Raw genomic sequence first — 16,575 nt, 5'->3', positions numbered from 1 at the left:
CAAGGCTGTCAACACACTCAGAGCACGTTAGGGACATAACCTCTAAACAGTGAGTGTTAAAAAAATATTAGGGAATGAATTTGGGATTAATGTTTATCAAGTCCCATAGATGCTATAACTATATTACACAATCTTTATTAAATATAATTTATGCATGTACGTACCTTGAAAAAGAATTTAAATGAAAATATGAAGTCAAAATTCCAGTTGCATCCTAGTCTGAAGTTATTTCATTTAATTGCATCAGTTGTGGAATCTTCCTTTTACATATTTCTAGGCTTACAGACACCAGGATTCTGCTAATGATACTAATAATACTCAAATGTTGTACATGTATCATCAGCTGATCAGTGTTAAAGGGAACACAGAATGATGTGGGTGTTGCTGTAGCTGAATTCATGGGAACAGCTTCTAGGGGAAGGTGACAACGTTATAAGCAAAATCTAGTTGAGTTTTCAGCACTCACTGGAGAAACTAGTTTTTGATGGTAAAAATGAGAATTCTATGGAATATGAATTTTTAGCTGAAGTACATCTTGGTATTTTCTGAATATCTTGTTTTGAAATGCATTTACTGTTTTATTTTAAAGTTTTAACTTCTTTTAGTTACAGTTTGTCTATTAAAATAGGAGTTGGAAAAACAGACTGTAGTAACATTAGCTCAGTACCATTCATTTTCAGGAATAAGGATATAATCCCTACTCCACGAGATAATAGATTAGTTGATAATTCACTGACTGGAAATTCAAGGAATAAAGAATAGCCAGTAGTAAAGACTTTTGAAAAGTTAAATGCCACAATTTTTACACATGGAATATTAGCTTTTTTTTTTTTCCTTTTTTAAACTAAGGCAAAATTTGAGGGATTTTATTATAAAGAGGGAAAACTGTGAAAGCCACAGAATTTGTTTCTGTGGAGTGTTATGTAGCGATTGATTGCAAGACCCAAATGATAAAGTGAACTAGCATAGGTTAGCCAACATCACTGAGTGCTGTTTGCTTTTATGTGTGATTGCTGTTTTTTTAATCCCATTCTCAAGATATCTTCTAAAATGGCTTAGTTTTCAAATCTCTTCTACAGACCCTTAGGAAAACATGCATTCGTTCTCACTGTGGTGGGAATGCTGACGTAGGCAGGCTGCTCTCATTTTCCCCACAATGTTTTCTCTTCTGATCAGTTCATGGATGTCATACAACTGTAAGGATCTTTTTCTGCTACCACCATTGTGATGAGCTGTGCTTCTCATGCTATCTGTGTAGATGCAGCCAGGAAAAAGAGACATTTCAAAAATGGGGCCCTAAAATTACTTCAAAAGGTAACATGTAAATGTTTGACTAGGGCAAATACTTAAATAGTATTGAGGATCTCTAAGGATGAGTTAACCTGATCTAAGACCTCTGCATGGAGAAGATCCTTCTGCTGTACTTTAGAAAGTTGGAATGTTTTATGGCTGAAATTCTTGCTAGGGATATCTTGAGGTAAGGGCCCCAAAGTGATCTCCCACTTTGTCAGCTCCATTCTCTTCCTGTTGCAGGCTACATTTTCATATAATATTCTTCAGTAATTTAAAAAAGAGTTGACTTAAAACTAATTATTTTTTTGGCTTACTTCTCTTTCCATCCTTCAACATATCTGCTAGTGCACTGACTACTTCTAAAGACAAATATTGGGATCTTAAGTGCATATTTTTAGATATAGAACTAAACCACAAAGGAGTATATTTCCAGCATTTTTCTATTTCTTTTCATTCTTGTACTGAACTCTTTTGCAAAGAACGCCTTCTTTCCCTAAGCAAATCTTTCAAAGAGAAGATAGTCCAAGAAAGGAAATGAATGTGGAACTTTTATACGAGGCTTTATAAGAGGTTAAATATGAATTAAATATTCCGCCTGGATAAAATCTGAAAATCAATGTTTTTGTTTTGTTTTTCGAAAAGATGGGTTTTGGGTTCTGACAGGCTGTGTCCCATGCATTACATGCATGCCGTGGGGGTTCTAATAGCAAGGAAAGCAAGAAGTTTGTTTCAAAATTACCAGCTAGCAACTGTTGGTGAACTTCTTCCCAGTTCTCATACACTGTTTTCCTTTTTTCATTGCAGTTTTCCACTTGTCCCACAAAGTCACTCGGGTGGTTCCAGAGAGTGCTCTACTGATTGTTCTTGGTGTCCTCCTTGGTGGCATTGTATGGGCAGCAGATCACATTGCCTCTTTTACCCTTACACCGGACGTGTTTTTTTTCTATCTGCTGCCTCCCATTGTTCTGGATGCTGGATATTTTATGCCAAATAGGTTATTCTTTGGAAATCTTGGTTCCATTCTTTTGTATGCTGTCATTGGGACCGTATGGAATGCAGCCACAACTGGTTTATCTCTCTATGGTGTCTATCGGACAGGAATAATGGGTAAGTTTGATCTGTTAAAAGGTACAATTATGAAAGTTAGTGGATGCCAGCTGTTAGAACAGGGTATACATTGCAATTTAACAGCACTTGTCAGCAGAAAAGTCAGATTTTAACTGGAGCAACTTGTAATAATATTTTCCAAATTTCAGAATGATCTCAGAACTCATCTCTGAATTAAGATCAAAAGCGACTTGTATCTGTGCCTCTCATATTTCCATGCTCTAAATGTCTGCGTACATTCTCAGGATCAAGCTGAGGATTCATCCTGCTTCTGGTCACCTGGACAAAAAAAATACATTCTGAAGGGTTTGTTTCTTAAACTTAAAAGTTAACATTGAAAGGAAATGTCTCTCTTCCGTCAGGTCTAATATCAAGGAAGCAATGTTTGCTGAGTGGGTATGTATTCATGACATCTGTATTTTGCATTCTGATGCTAAAAATTTTGAGTAAAGACTTACAGAGCCAAGTAGCACATGTAAGATGGATTTTGTCTTAACTTTACTATGGTATGCAAGGGCATGGAGATGCTAGAAGAGACATGGAACAATGACTCTTTCTCTTCAAGCAGATGTGACATGCATAAAAGCCTTGTACTGCCACCTGGACAGCAATAATTAGCACTAATTGTGCTTTGCATGTGTGTTTAGGAGTCCTATTTATGTTTTTTTTGTTATCTGCACTGGAGCTCAAACGCCCTTCAGAATTCCCTTAGGTCGGTGAGTTCCAGAAGATAGTTAAAGAGCACTGTTGAGTGCTATTGAGAGGCGGTATAAATATAATGCTGCTTTACCTGTGCACTTTGCCCCTCTGTTCTCTGCAACCTGTGCTGAGATCCTGGATGGAGTAAGAGGCCCTGAGATGCCAAGGTGTGTATTGTGTTGTAGAATAGGCTCAACTAACAGTCATGAGTCTGCTCTCTGAAAAAAGTAGTGCCAACACATTCAGGGTAATTTATCACTGACTTCTTTTTTCAGTCCAGCTATAAGAATGCCTCAGATATTAGAGTTTGCAGATGTTTCAGAGAAAAATATTTTGTCTTGGAAGAAAGAGGATATTAGCACATTATTATAGAAGATAAGGTAGTAGAATTTCACTCCACTTTCTAGTCTCTAATACTAACCAAGCACCCAGCACAGGGAGTATGAGAATCTGAAGCTAGCTTCTTTAAGCACTCCATTGTGATACCTATTACACTCATTTTAAAGGAAACCTGTAGCTGAATTTCTTGTCTTTATATGAAAATCCATGTATGGAAGAACTTGACTCCAAATTTGTTCGTAGCAAAATTCATCTTTTTATGGTTACCGTAAGTATTTGTATCAACATACATGACAGAGATACCTTGCATTTTAGATACTTAACTGACTTTGAGATAAATCATGTTTTGTAAGTCACAAGAAGTTACTAAGATGACTACAGGCACTACTGTCAACTGTGAGTAGGTAAGATGTTCTTTCAGCCTCTGGGCACAATATTTTGTACTGAGTCTCATACTTGTTAAATACAGGCTTTGGTGAATAGAAATGTTAACAACGGGAAATGGAAAAGACTTTTTAAGTAAATATAGCATCTATATGTATTGTAAAGATAAGCATCAACATTAAACAAACAGTGTAGTATTAAATACTGGCATAAGTTTCCACACAGTATTGCTTGATACTACAACAGATTGGACAAGAATTTATTTCTTTTAACATCCAAACTGTTTTTTCTTTTGGTAATTTTATGAAGCAATTTAAAAAATACTGTCAACCTATATTTATTAACATCCTTCTTCGGAAAATAGAATGAATGATAATTACTAATTATAAAAAAATTATAAAAATCATGAAGAGAAAAGCACTGACCTCTGTATGACATGCAAAATGTTTTCTTGAATGTGTTATTTGAAGTGAAAAGCCCATTTACCTCCTTGCTCTCATCCAAATCCTTACACAGTTCTGGATTAATTGTACAAGCTGTGTTTGATAGCTGCATATTTTGTTTCATTGTTATGTGATTATGTGTTGCTTCATCACTATGCAGATCTTTCAGTGATAGAACCAAAACTGTACTAGAACAAGTATAATATTAGTTGTAACAGTTCTCGTACTAGAACTTGTTCTGATACTGAAGCTCTGAACTTAGAGTTAAACAGAGAATCATCCCACACTGCCGGCCACAGATAAAGCTTTATAAGCTAAATGTGGAAGATGTTCACTAAGGCAGACTATTGACTGACATGCCTCACAAATTTCAGTGTTTAGAAAGAATGTAATTGCTAACTGTCACAACCTGTTTTAGCAACAAGACATACTATAACCTACTAGAGCTCTAATTTGAGTCACGGAGTAGGGCAGAGAAGTCTGTCCCTAATTTAAACTGTGTCATTCTCTGTCAAAACTAAATGAGACTTCAAATTATCTACATGACGCATACTACTAATCCACTAAATTCACTGTGTTGACCTCCAAGATGTCATCAAGATCTGAGTACCAGACTGTGTGAGAAGCCTTGCTGTTTTTACTTGTTTGCTGAAGACGGAGAAGTGCTGAGCTGCTCAGTTTTTTGGAGAGTTCATAGTGCCTTCTTGCTGAGTTTCTAAAACGTATTTTTGGTTCTACTCTACTCTTTCTATAATTGGAATGAATACTGCTTAAAGTAATATAATTAGTATGTAGGAATGTGTATCCACTAATGCAGATGTATAGAAAAAAATTTCTTTCAACTTTACCATGGAATCATCCTGTAATCATTTACTTCACACTGATCATCAGTGTGGAACTGCTTCATATGGAAGCAGTTAATCCAGGTTGAATTACATAGATTTCCTACATAAATAAAAATTCTAGAAGCACTTTGTTTCCATTTGGTGTTCTCATAGGTATAATATATTTATAATTATACCTATATTTATAATATATCTATAGTTTACAGAATGGAAAGACAAGGTGATAATAACAGAGAAATCTTTCCTTAGAAGTGAAATAATTTCAGCACCTTACCTATTAACCAGCAGCCATGGGAAGAAGAATCTAATGAATCTTCTGGCTGATTGCACTGAACTCTTCACAACCTGCTGTTAAACCAACACAGGCCTGAGTGCTATAGCACTGTGTAATTGTGGTTGTGCTTAACACTTGGACATCTTTTTCCCTGTACAAGTCGCTGTGGCAATATGTTGAGTATGTGTGGGAGTCTTGATTTGGGCCCAGCAAACTTACCTTGCTCAAGTGTTACTGCTGACAGTTAGTGACTCCAGACTCCAGTGATCTGGAGGAACCAATGATCTTGTATCCCTTTGAAATATCTATTTGTCTAACTAAAAGTCTGGTCTAGCAACCCCATGCCTCTTGACATTAAGTTGTAGGAATTATGGATGTGTCCTAACCTTTCCATAAATATTTGCTTACTAGCTTTGCAACTCTTCAAAGAATGTACCAATGATTATAATTGGTAACATATAAAAAAAGATAAGAAATCCCAGTGAGCCAAGTTATTTTAAAGGCTTATTGTACCCTGATATCTGGTAATTATTGTTATTGAGCTTGTCTTTCTTTAAGCTTGGCAGAGATGGACATCATTATATGGAATCATTACTTAGATTTAAGTTCAAGGTTGTTCTCAAAACTTTTGGCACAGTCTCCATCTCACTGACTTGACCTTCCTCTCACATGAAAAGTGGAAAGATTCACTCCTCCATTCACTGTCCCATATGTCCAAAAGTGAACAAATCTATCACGTGGGTTTGTTATGTTTTGTTTTGCTTTTTAAATAGTAGTTATATATTTTTTTTTTTTAATGCAAATTATGAGCTTCAGTTTTCATGGCCTTACCAAGACCCCTGAAAGAATATGTTTTTCTCCAGCTTCCTCAGATCATTGGCTTTTATTGCATTTTTGTTGTCTGTGCCTTCCCATTTAAGTGTCCTTCTCTTGAGTAAATATGCCTATGTATTTTGTAACAAATATTTGGAATATAGTTTCTCTCTCAGTTACTTTTTAAACGCTAAACACTCTAGATTAAAAAAAGTGTTCTGCTAAGGGAGTGGCCATGTTGCAATAGAAGTGCCTTACAAGCAATATTGATCCCTCGGGCAGGGCTATTGTCCATTTATTTTCTGACTTTTTCTTCTAAATAACTTATTCAGGTCAATTTCTCCCTCACTTATATAAATCATGCCTGATACGACTGTCTATTAATTTTTTGTCCTGGACCTCTGCACTGTGTTCTCATGAATGAATTCTGTACATATTCCTTCTTTGTTCTTCCTCATATGATCTTTTTCTCCTCTTGATGAACCTTGTTTTCTCTTCCATCCACTAATGAGCACAGAGGGATTTTTCCTGTTCTCTACTCTTGCAAAAATCTGTTCCTCAGATAAAAAGGACTGGGATCCCACTCTTGGTTGCATGAAGAAGGTAAATTTTGCAAGATCTTTAGGAAATTAGCAGAGCCATCTTTGTAGCTTTCCCTTTGCTGTTACTTTTAAAACGATAGTGCATGCCTCATTCTGTTTGCACATATTTCTGTTTCCTTAGGTGAGCAAAGTAAACTTAATAAGTAATACAAGATAAAAACTAATGCAATAAATAAGTGCTGTATTCCTTTGTCACCAGAATCCTGTAGTTCCTAAACCTTTGAAACCATTGAAAAAAAAATAATCAAGAGCAACAACAAAAAACAATGAACAACAACAACGAAACACCATTATTCAAAATTCTCATGAGCTACAACACAAGCACATTGAAGTTGTAACTTTTAGTCCTTTACCTGTTTCTAGAGCCCACCTGCAATGTAATACTGGCCTCGTGGAACATAATTTGGGAACAACTGTCTCAACTACATCTGTCAATATACATCTAGTGGTACAGAAATGCTGTATAACTGCACAGAGTGTGGTTAAGCCCCCACTGTAGTCATTCTTAGTGAGCAAGAGGCAAATTTGGCCTCTTGTAGTATTTTAGAACATTTACTTCAGGGGTGCTGGAATATTACTTCAGCCATCTTGTCTGTTGTCAACTAAGCTGAGACATTTTACTTCAGATGAATGATACAACATGTAACTACAGAGGCGGTTTATATCTGGAAAAACTTAATCTCATGTGCCTTGCCATAAGAATAAGGTACTGCTTCCAGAGTCTGAGTTAGATGGTATGATTTTGGATCTAATAAATCTCATAGGACACAAGCTGACATCATGAGGGACATGTTAAATAGCTTATATGCCATACTTTCCAGTTAAATCTTAGAATCTCTATTTTCAAGGATTTTGTTTTGTCTGTGATATGACAGTCTGGCAATTACTACAGATAACGCAAAGATGAATCTGCTTATAGTTTTTGTACTTTGTTTTGAAGGCCACCTGGACAGTGGGTTGCTGGATTTCCTCCTGTTTGGCAGCTTGATTGCTGCTGTGGATCCTGTTGCTGTGCTGGCAGTATTTGAAGAAGTCCATGTCAACGAAGTTCTATTCATCATTGTTTTTGGAGAATCACTTCTGAATGATGCTGTCACTGTGGTAAGTAAACTATATATCCCGAGGTCACTCTAACTCTCAAGTGGCTTTTTGTTGTTTGTTTGTTTGTTGTTTGTTTGTTTTTCTTTTCTGAACGCACTCTCATAAATGAAATACTTTATGTTGGAGGGATTTCTAGAACCAAATACTAAACTTCTTATAAACTCCTGTATCAACATCACTGGTTTTCACAAGGAATCAAGTTTTTGCCACTGCATAATGAATAAAAATACTCCACAAGAAAACTTGATTACTTGTTGAAAAGAATTCAGGAGAGAACAGTAAGCATAACCAAGAAAAAGCATAGCTTACGAAAAAGTTTAAAACAAGTAAGGTTGTCTACCTTGAATAAGAAAACAATGGAGGGCAGAAGAAAGTGAAAGATATGGCATTCTTTAAATGTAAGTATGTAAAAGACTGTTGCTACAGAAGAAAATAGGGGTAAGAAATGGTAAATATGGTAAGAATTAATGAGTTTAGCTGAAACAACAAAAGCTGAGAAAGCTACAGTAAAGTACTCTTTCATCACTAGTGGTCTTTAAAAACAGGTTAGACAAGTACCTATCATAATACAAGAATAATACTCATACAAACAGTGATCTCCTAAGTTGGGTAATAGATGATTTCTTTACTTTCAGTGTTATCAATTTTTGAAAAGCCTTAGTGCAAAAATTACAGTTAATTCTCTTTTATGTTTACGTACGTTAAACATGTTTCAATCCAGTAACTTATTAATATCTTGTTAATAATTCTTGTTGTATTCATACTACCTTATTTATCTAATGCAAGCAGTAAAAAAATCTTCTGCCAAAAGCTTGGATTTTAGAGTGAGAAGTGTCTTATAATACTCACATACATCTAATTGTTCATAAAGAATCATATTTATGTAAGAAATGGAAAAACATTTTAAACTGATTTATTTGGCTCTTCCCATCCCACTGCATCTTTTTTGCAAAATTAAAATTCTGAAGAATCTTTTCCCTCCATAAAAAATTTCCCTCATTCATAAGTAGGTTCAGAATTCGTAATGTTGCAGCCCATAATGAGATTATTGTAGTAGGTTTCACTCAGGGGCAAGTACTAAGCCAGTTTACTTTTCTTTTCAGGTGTTGTACAACGTGTTTGACTCTTTTGTTGCAATAGGACCAGAGAATGTGACTGGTACTGAATGTGTCAAAGGCATAGGTGGGTAGAATTGAATTCTGTAACATACCACTGGTGTACATATGCCGACTCTTAAATAAAATTTTATTATTGTGCTGTCAGAAACTGTTCTTTTTCAGCATTTTCCCTGGTCATATTCCTACACTGCTACAGAATATAAGGAGAGAATAAACTTGCAAGAATTCTTTAAAAAAATAAGTGATAATTCATGAACATGTGGGAAATTTCTCAGACTCTTCTGTTCAACTTTGTTTGAGAATCGATAGATGTGGATTTCAGTTGCTAAGATCGCCAACCTTGATTTTTGTAGTACTTGATGGAAATCAGTGTCAAGCAGCAATATTTGCCAAAAAATTTAGTCACTCTTTCCCATTCCAAGCTTGATAAGATACTAAATTATCCTATGAATCAATGCGTTAGCAGTGACTTTGACATATTCCATAACAGTAGGGGAAAAATAATTGTTCAAACTAAGTTAGTGGGTTTTGAGTAAGCCTAAAATAATAATGCTCAACAGAAAGTAAGTTTTTTGGTTTTTGTTTGTTCATTTTGTTTTGTTTTGTTTTTCTATAGGATGTTGTTCCTATACCAAGTACTTGTTGTACTTTTACAAGAAGAATTGTAAATTCTTCTTGTTGTATTAGTGTTTCTGAAACAATTTTTGAAATGTCCTCTAAAGTTTTCTCTGATTCACTGGCCATACAGTAAAAGAAGAATTAGTTCTAGTTTCTACTCTTTAAGATGTGTTTTTTTCTTGTATTTCAGTGTCATTCTTCGTGGTAAGCCTGGGTGGGACACTTGTTGGCATTTTCTTTGCATTTCTGCTCTCGTTGGTCAGCCGTTTCACCAAGCACGTTAGAATCATCGAGCCTGGATTTGTTTTTATTATTTCCTACCTGTCCTACCTCACAGCAGAGATGCTTTCTCTTTCCGCTATCCTTGCGTAAGTCCTTTTCATTGTCTGTGAACGGGGTTGAGAAGACAACATAGTTTCTGTAAACACTGAAGGACCTAAATTACATAAGGCCGCTACAAAATACAACAGTTCTAAAGTTTATGTTGAATATTTCATAGATGATTACAGTTTGCAAATGCCATGATTATTTATCCTCAAAAAGCAATGCTAGTTTTCTAGTATTTTTTGTGCATCACGAAGACATTCTTTGCAAAACACAGATTTGGTTCTTTCTACTTTGTGGTTCATAGTCTCCTCTTCAATAATTAACAGTTGTCCATTTTTATTGACACTCTACAGTTTCTAACTGAAACAATTTTATTTAAATATATAAACAATTAATTTTCTAAGGCATTCAGTGACACGCATTATGTCCTGCTTTCACTCTCCAGATTGACCTCCTTAGGTTTCACCAAATTTGGTCTGTTTTATCATGAGTCATCTTTTGTAGTCTTTTTTACCTTTTGTGGTTTTTCTTCCTTTGATATCCATTGATTTCTGTCATATCTTCCTTCTCAGTTTTGCTTGACATGCTTGTAGATATTACAATTAGTATATTTAGTACCTGAAAATGTTACTGGAAATAGATAATTAGTTTAAGCTTTAATCTAATGTAAAGAAGAATTAATTTTTTTCATATAAATCAGTATAGTAAGCTGAAAAGGTCTTTTTTGACAAGTGAAATGCTATCATCACATATTTTGGGAATCACCTCAGGAGAAATGTTTGAGAAATGCTTTTTAAGCAGATGAAAAAGCACAATGGCCTCTGAGTGCATTTTTTGTACGTTTGTTTTAGGAATTAATGGTGAGATTTTCACTATGTGACAGACTAATATTAAATGTTACATCAAATATTTTCTGAACAATTGAATATTTTTTTTTCCCCCAGGATAACTTTCTGTGGCATTTGCTGTCAAAAATATGTCAAGGCTAATATATCTGAACAATCTTCTACAACTGTAAGATATACCATGAAAATGTTGGCCAGTGGAGCAGAAACTATCATCTTCATGTTCCTAGGAATTTCAGCTGTAGATCCAAAAATTTGGACTTGGAATACAGCTTTTATACTCTTGACTCTGGTATTCATCTCGGTATATAGAGTCATTGGTAAGGGGATAATCTTCTTTTTGTTGTTGGTATATATCCTTTTGCCCAAACCAAACCAAGCCAAGTCAAACCAGTTCATTCATTTTGGTTGAATTTATGATTGTTGTCATTTAGTAAGGAAGTTTTTTAGTAAGATTTATCATAAGTGGAAAATATAGTAGGACTTCACGTTTGTGAGGTAATTGCTAGCCCAATAATTAAGTCATTCACCTGGTTCTTCCAGTGGCTAGTTTCTGTGATGAACACACTATTTGCAAAATCTCCCAATGAAATTAACTTTGTTTTTTACATTACAACCCAGAAAAATAAACTTGTGAGTCCTGTCAGCCATCTCTTTTCTTCAGCTCTTTCAATTTGGTAATAAAGAGAGTGTCTTAAGCTAATTTCATGGTTGACTTCAGATTTGAGATGCACAGTGATGTAAGACCATACAGAATTACACTACAGGTTCTCTGGCTTGAGAAATAATTCTCTGGGCTGGTGAAAAGCTGAGTAAATACGTGTGTGGCAGGTAAGGATTACATACTGTCGATGTACTGGACTTACATAAGTTTGCAAACATTCAAAATGCTGATAACATTTTGCCTAAATGCGTACTTCTACAATTTAATGACTGTTTTGTGAAATAGCAAAAGGCCTGAAACAAAACGAGTAACATGTATTTTGATTTCATGCATGTGCTCACACCTTGGAATTTTCTCGTTTATTTGAATGTTTGATTTAAATTATGTACCAGCTGAGCCACCTACCTAGCTGGCAGGTGTCCTAAACCCTGCGATCACATTCAGACTGAATGAGCTGAATAAAAGATCTAGTACCATGTCCTCATTTCTAAATAGTCTGTAACCATTTTTAATTTTGCTCCTACTCACTAATTAGGGTGTGTAATGTGCTTAAGCAGGTTTTCATTTTTTAAACTTTATCATTTGCTGTATTCCTAGAATTAATTGTTAACCATCCTGTAATATGAGTGAGCACTAAACAGTAAATATTCAGCAATGACAATATGTATCCAGGGAAGTAATTAAACTTAGACCTTGATAAATTACTAAAAGTCTGATGATATTGGGCCTTTGTCTTCATACGTGATTACAGCTTTCATATCCTCAGAGAATTAGATTGGTGATGTGAATTAATTTTCAAGGTCCCCTTCATCAGGGGCCTTTCTTAGAGTGATATATATTTTTCTTTCCTTAGTATAACCTCCAAGTTCTCTGAAAAGAGAAGGATTTCTTTTGCTCTGGCAAATGTAATGGTCCTGGCTTGCTGTGGTGGGATGCACATGCTGTGCACTCACAGGAATACTGAAGCATCTTTCCTTCTGCATGGTGATATTATGATTTCTAGAACTCCAGGTCAAGCATTTCTAGAAGGCAGTATCTCATCTGTAGACCTGAAGATGATGTTAGCATAACAATACAACTCTGCACAAGGCACTGACAGTGATGACATTTTTAGTATGATTTGTAAAAAGTACCATACTTACCACGCTTTCTAAATCAGTGGGGTTGCAACAATTTTATGGTTTGGTATTTCTTGCTGTTAAAATATCCTATGTATATAATTTACTACAGTGCAGATATTCTAGTATTTCCCAGACAATGATTTCAAACAAGAGCACATAGCTCTCATAGAATTTCACCTTCAGCACCTGTGTTAGAGGAAGAAAAATTCTTGTCTCATATTAAAGGACAGCATTCTCAGAAGGGTTGCCAGATTGTAGAATAAGCTTCTTCTAACTCCTCTGGCTAAATATGATGGGCAAGATGCGAAGTGGCCCCAGCCTACCTGGCAGTTTAGAAGCAGAGTGGGTGAAGTAGAAGGTGTAAAGAATTTGTTATGAAATTTGTACTGTTTCTGTAACACACCGTTGAGATACTGATATTTAATAAGAGCATTTCTAGCATGTCAATATTTGCTTTTTATAGGTGTAGTTTTACAGACTTGGATTCTTAACCACTACAGAATGGTCCAGTTGGAGATAATAGACCAGGTAGTGATGTCATATGGTGGACTACGTGGAGCAGTTGCTTTTGCTCTGGTTGCGCTTCTGGATACAGGAAAAGTGAAAGAGAAGAACCTGTTTGTCAGCACAACTATCGTTGTTGTGTTTTTTACTGTTATTTTCCAGGTAATTTTTCTTCCTATGCATGTTTCTTGCGAGGAAAAGGAGTCTCTTGAAAGTATTAGGCCTTCTCAGCTGAAGGTTGCGTATTGTTTCACTGAACTGAAGGCATAATTGACTTTGTAATTTTAGTAACAAAGATCCTATTTTATGTTTTCATACAGTACCACAAGGGACAAAACACAATTTCCTCTGTGCTAAAAAATGTTCAGTCTTAGCTGCTTGATATTAATAGTACTGAAGTTAATATCTGACTAAACATCCCTCATCTCATAGGAATAACTATAGGGGACAGTTCTATTTATTGGCAAATACAGTCTTTAAGCTGATCTACCTGAGTGAGCCTAAGCTGTTCTTTTAAAATATGGCAATAAGCAGTGGGACAAGAAAGTATTTACACAACAAAACAGTGATTTGTGGATGAAAAAAAAAAAAAAGAACATAAATGCAGATGTGTCAGTACACACCGATTTGAAAGACTTCAAAAATGTATCAAGAATTTAATTTTCGTAATAAATCGTAATAAATTCGTTAAATAAATACATATGTGTGGAAAACAAACATGCACTACTATAGGAAATATTCTCAGGCTCACAGTGCTATAAGAAGATATGGTTTTTTTCTGCTGCTTGATGCCTTTTCAAGCCTTTGTAACAGTAGCAGTGGGTACTGCATTATTTTAGCTCTAATGGGGAGAGGGATCAAGTAGGGAAGTGTGACAAACAACATAAACATGTATAAAACCACTCTATTTAGCACTGTTCAGCTGGAGGAGAGTCTAATATCCTAAGTATTTATTATTATGTTTCATTGCCTAGGGATTGACAATCAAGCCTTTGGTACAGTGGCTGAAAGTGAAGAAAAGTGAACACAGAGAACCAAAACTCAATGAGAAACTTCATGGAAGAGTAAGACTCTTTTAAACAATATTGTGGCATCATTTGAATTTTTACAGAATGCCTTAAGAGAGAAAACGGTTAAAGAAAAATTATTTCTGAAAGAGAGGAGGCAATCAAATTCATATTTACACAGCAAAAGCCTTCAAATTTATCAAGAATTACTGCATTAGCTGTAATTTGTTACTGGATTGAGTCCAGTCCAAATTGAAAGGATACTCAGCAGAAGTTTTTCTGTTCATTTACTTGAAAATTCACTGACGCTGACGGAACTGGGGAAACAGCTGGAATAATATTCTTTCTCTTCATCTAAAAGAGGAAGATGTTTGATTGAAGGTAGATAGGGCAAAGCATGTGAAAGAAAGTTTATTTTTCCTTCTTAATTATTGTATATTTATGGACATGAAATGAAAGCAGGCTTTGCAGTGTGCATATGACATACAGTCCCAGAGTCACAGTAATATTTTTAGTCCCATTTTGAATGGCGTATGTATCCATATTTATTTATTCTTTGAAGAGATTTTGAAACGTGACTCCTTGGATCTTTTACAATTCAGACAACAGGCTGTCAGACATCTTGTTTAGTTCATAACTCTACAGATTTACACAACTGTGTCTTCATCAAACATTTTAATATCCACTTGTGGAATATTCTAGTCTGTTTGCTTTCAAGCTGTGTGTTACCTGAAGTGGAGTAACAACTTGGTAATGAACAGGGTCTATTTCTGAGGAATCCTTTTAAAGACTACTGAATAAATATGTTATGTTTTTAGCATCCAGCAGAAAAGTTGCTTCATTTACAGATAGTATTTATCCAGAAATAAAATTTTGATGTTTTACTATTTGAAAATCAGTAGTTTCTTTCCAGAAATATATTCTATTTGACATGGGATATACCTTTGTGTGTCACCGAGCAGAAAAATCTGAACAGTAATGTTAATCCTCACACTTTATTTTGTTAACTGACTCACCATTATATTCTAGCACATATCATCTTGGAGGAATATAAACTGCAGCCTTTAAAGAGAGCACTATCCATTCCCAGAGAGTAGGAGAGAGGCACCTTATTTATAATATAATTTTCTCCATTTCTATGTCAGATGTCTCCTGAAACAGTAACTAGTAATAAGTGCAGAAATAATTCATATCACACATGGTTATTTAAGTGGCATGGTATAGATTCTGTAGTAATCAGTTCAATAGAGAGTAAAATGTTAACAAGTATATAAAGAAAAAGATCAAATTCTGCTGCAGCTGCCTTGTCTTGACTCAAAAGTTGCAGTCCTCAAAATTGTTATCAACCGTGTCATAATAAATAAACGATGACATTTTGCTCTGGATACTAAAGGAATGACTTCTACTTCTGCCCTGGGGGAAGATACTGAAAAATCTAAAAGAAAAAAAGTATTAGGAAATACTTTCAATTAACTTGAATCATCAACGCTAATAATGACTCATTACATTAAAGGGTAGAAATGGAGATGTAAAATGAGTCGATAATGAGTCCTAAAACTGAATGTCAATAAAATGAAGGCTTAAGTACCTTCTTGCTGAGTTAATTTGTAAATTATGAATAGTCAGTGAATTTGCAAAGGAGTGGTTAGAAGGCTCAGACCTTCGAGGAAAGGCATATGGTAGTAAGAGTTTCTGTAAAGAAAGAAAAAAATCTGCTTGGCAGCAATAAAAATTTTCTACAGAGTTACTTGGTCTAACCTGACATAAATACAGATATTTTATAATTATGCCTTTAATGTGTGTGTGATACTAATTCCACTTATACTTTTCTAGGCCTTTGATCACATTCTTTCTGCTATAGAAGACATCTCTGGACAAATAGGACACAACTATCTGAGAGACAAGTAAGCAGTAACTTAACTTGTAGAGTTTGAAATACTTCTAGGAAATTTTTTATATGTAAATTACGACTTTTTAAGCCTGCAAGCCTGTGAAAGTAGGGACAGCAAATATCTCAACTGCAATTGTTTGCTCATCTTGAGAGAAGAAAAATTATTCACTTGAATGATACAGACACTATTCTCATAAAAGAATGTGAAGAACTACCAATAAGAGGGGCAGGCTTCCATAAGCTAGATGAACAAATGTCAAAAAATGATGTTAAATCTGGACTTCTTTAACAGTGTCATTTAGGGTTAGACTGTCTCTCTGGACTTAGGTCATAACATAGATGCAGACACTCATAGTTGTGACTTGCTGATGTTCTGACTCAACATGTCAATTCCAGTCTAAAAGTCATTCAGTTGCATTAATCATCTGCAGAACTTTCCTCTAAGTCTTGCTGAGAAGCTGAAAACGGTGTAGGTTTAGCATAATACTCATGCAGGTGAACGACTTCTAGGCTGGAGCTAGATTGTATCTAGCTACTTGTGAGAACAAGCAAAATCGCTCACCTGACTGTACCCAGTCAT

At 35.2% G+C, this 16,575-nt stretch overlaps 1 protein-coding gene across 1 annotated transcript in view; it reads left to right on the top strand.

The window, feature by feature from the left end:
* Positions 1 to 16,575, top strand: part of SLC9A3 (solute carrier family 9 member A3) — a gene marked incomplete at both ends in the record, with an annotated part of 54,933 nt that overhangs the window by 22,539 nt on the left and 15,819 nt on the right. The window contains 8 exons of the mRNA XM_079533494.1: positions 2,098 to 2,400; positions 7,740 to 7,900; positions 9,004 to 9,082; positions 9,827 to 10,004; positions 10,908 to 11,128; positions 13,057 to 13,259; positions 14,072 to 14,161; positions 15,938 to 16,008. Coding sequence (XP_079389620.1) covers positions 2,098 to 2,400; positions 7,740 to 7,900; positions 9,004 to 9,082; positions 9,827 to 10,004; positions 10,908 to 11,128; positions 13,057 to 13,259; positions 14,072 to 14,161; positions 15,938 to 16,008 — 1,306 coding nt within the window. The remainder of the gene's footprint in view (positions 1 to 2,097; positions 2,401 to 7,739; positions 7,901 to 9,003; positions 9,083 to 9,826; positions 10,005 to 10,907; positions 11,129 to 13,056; positions 13,260 to 14,071; positions 14,162 to 15,937; positions 16,009 to 16,575) is intronic.

This window comes from Tetrao urogallus (genome assembly GCF_951394365.1).
Source record: "Tetrao urogallus genome assembly, chromosome: 3".
Classification (NCBI taxonomy): Eukaryota; Metazoa; Chordata; class Aves; order Galliformes; family Phasianidae; genus Tetrao; species Tetrao urogallus.
The sequence above is the reverse complement of the archived record's forward strand: the minus strand, read 5'-3'. Positions and strand labels throughout refer to the sequence as shown.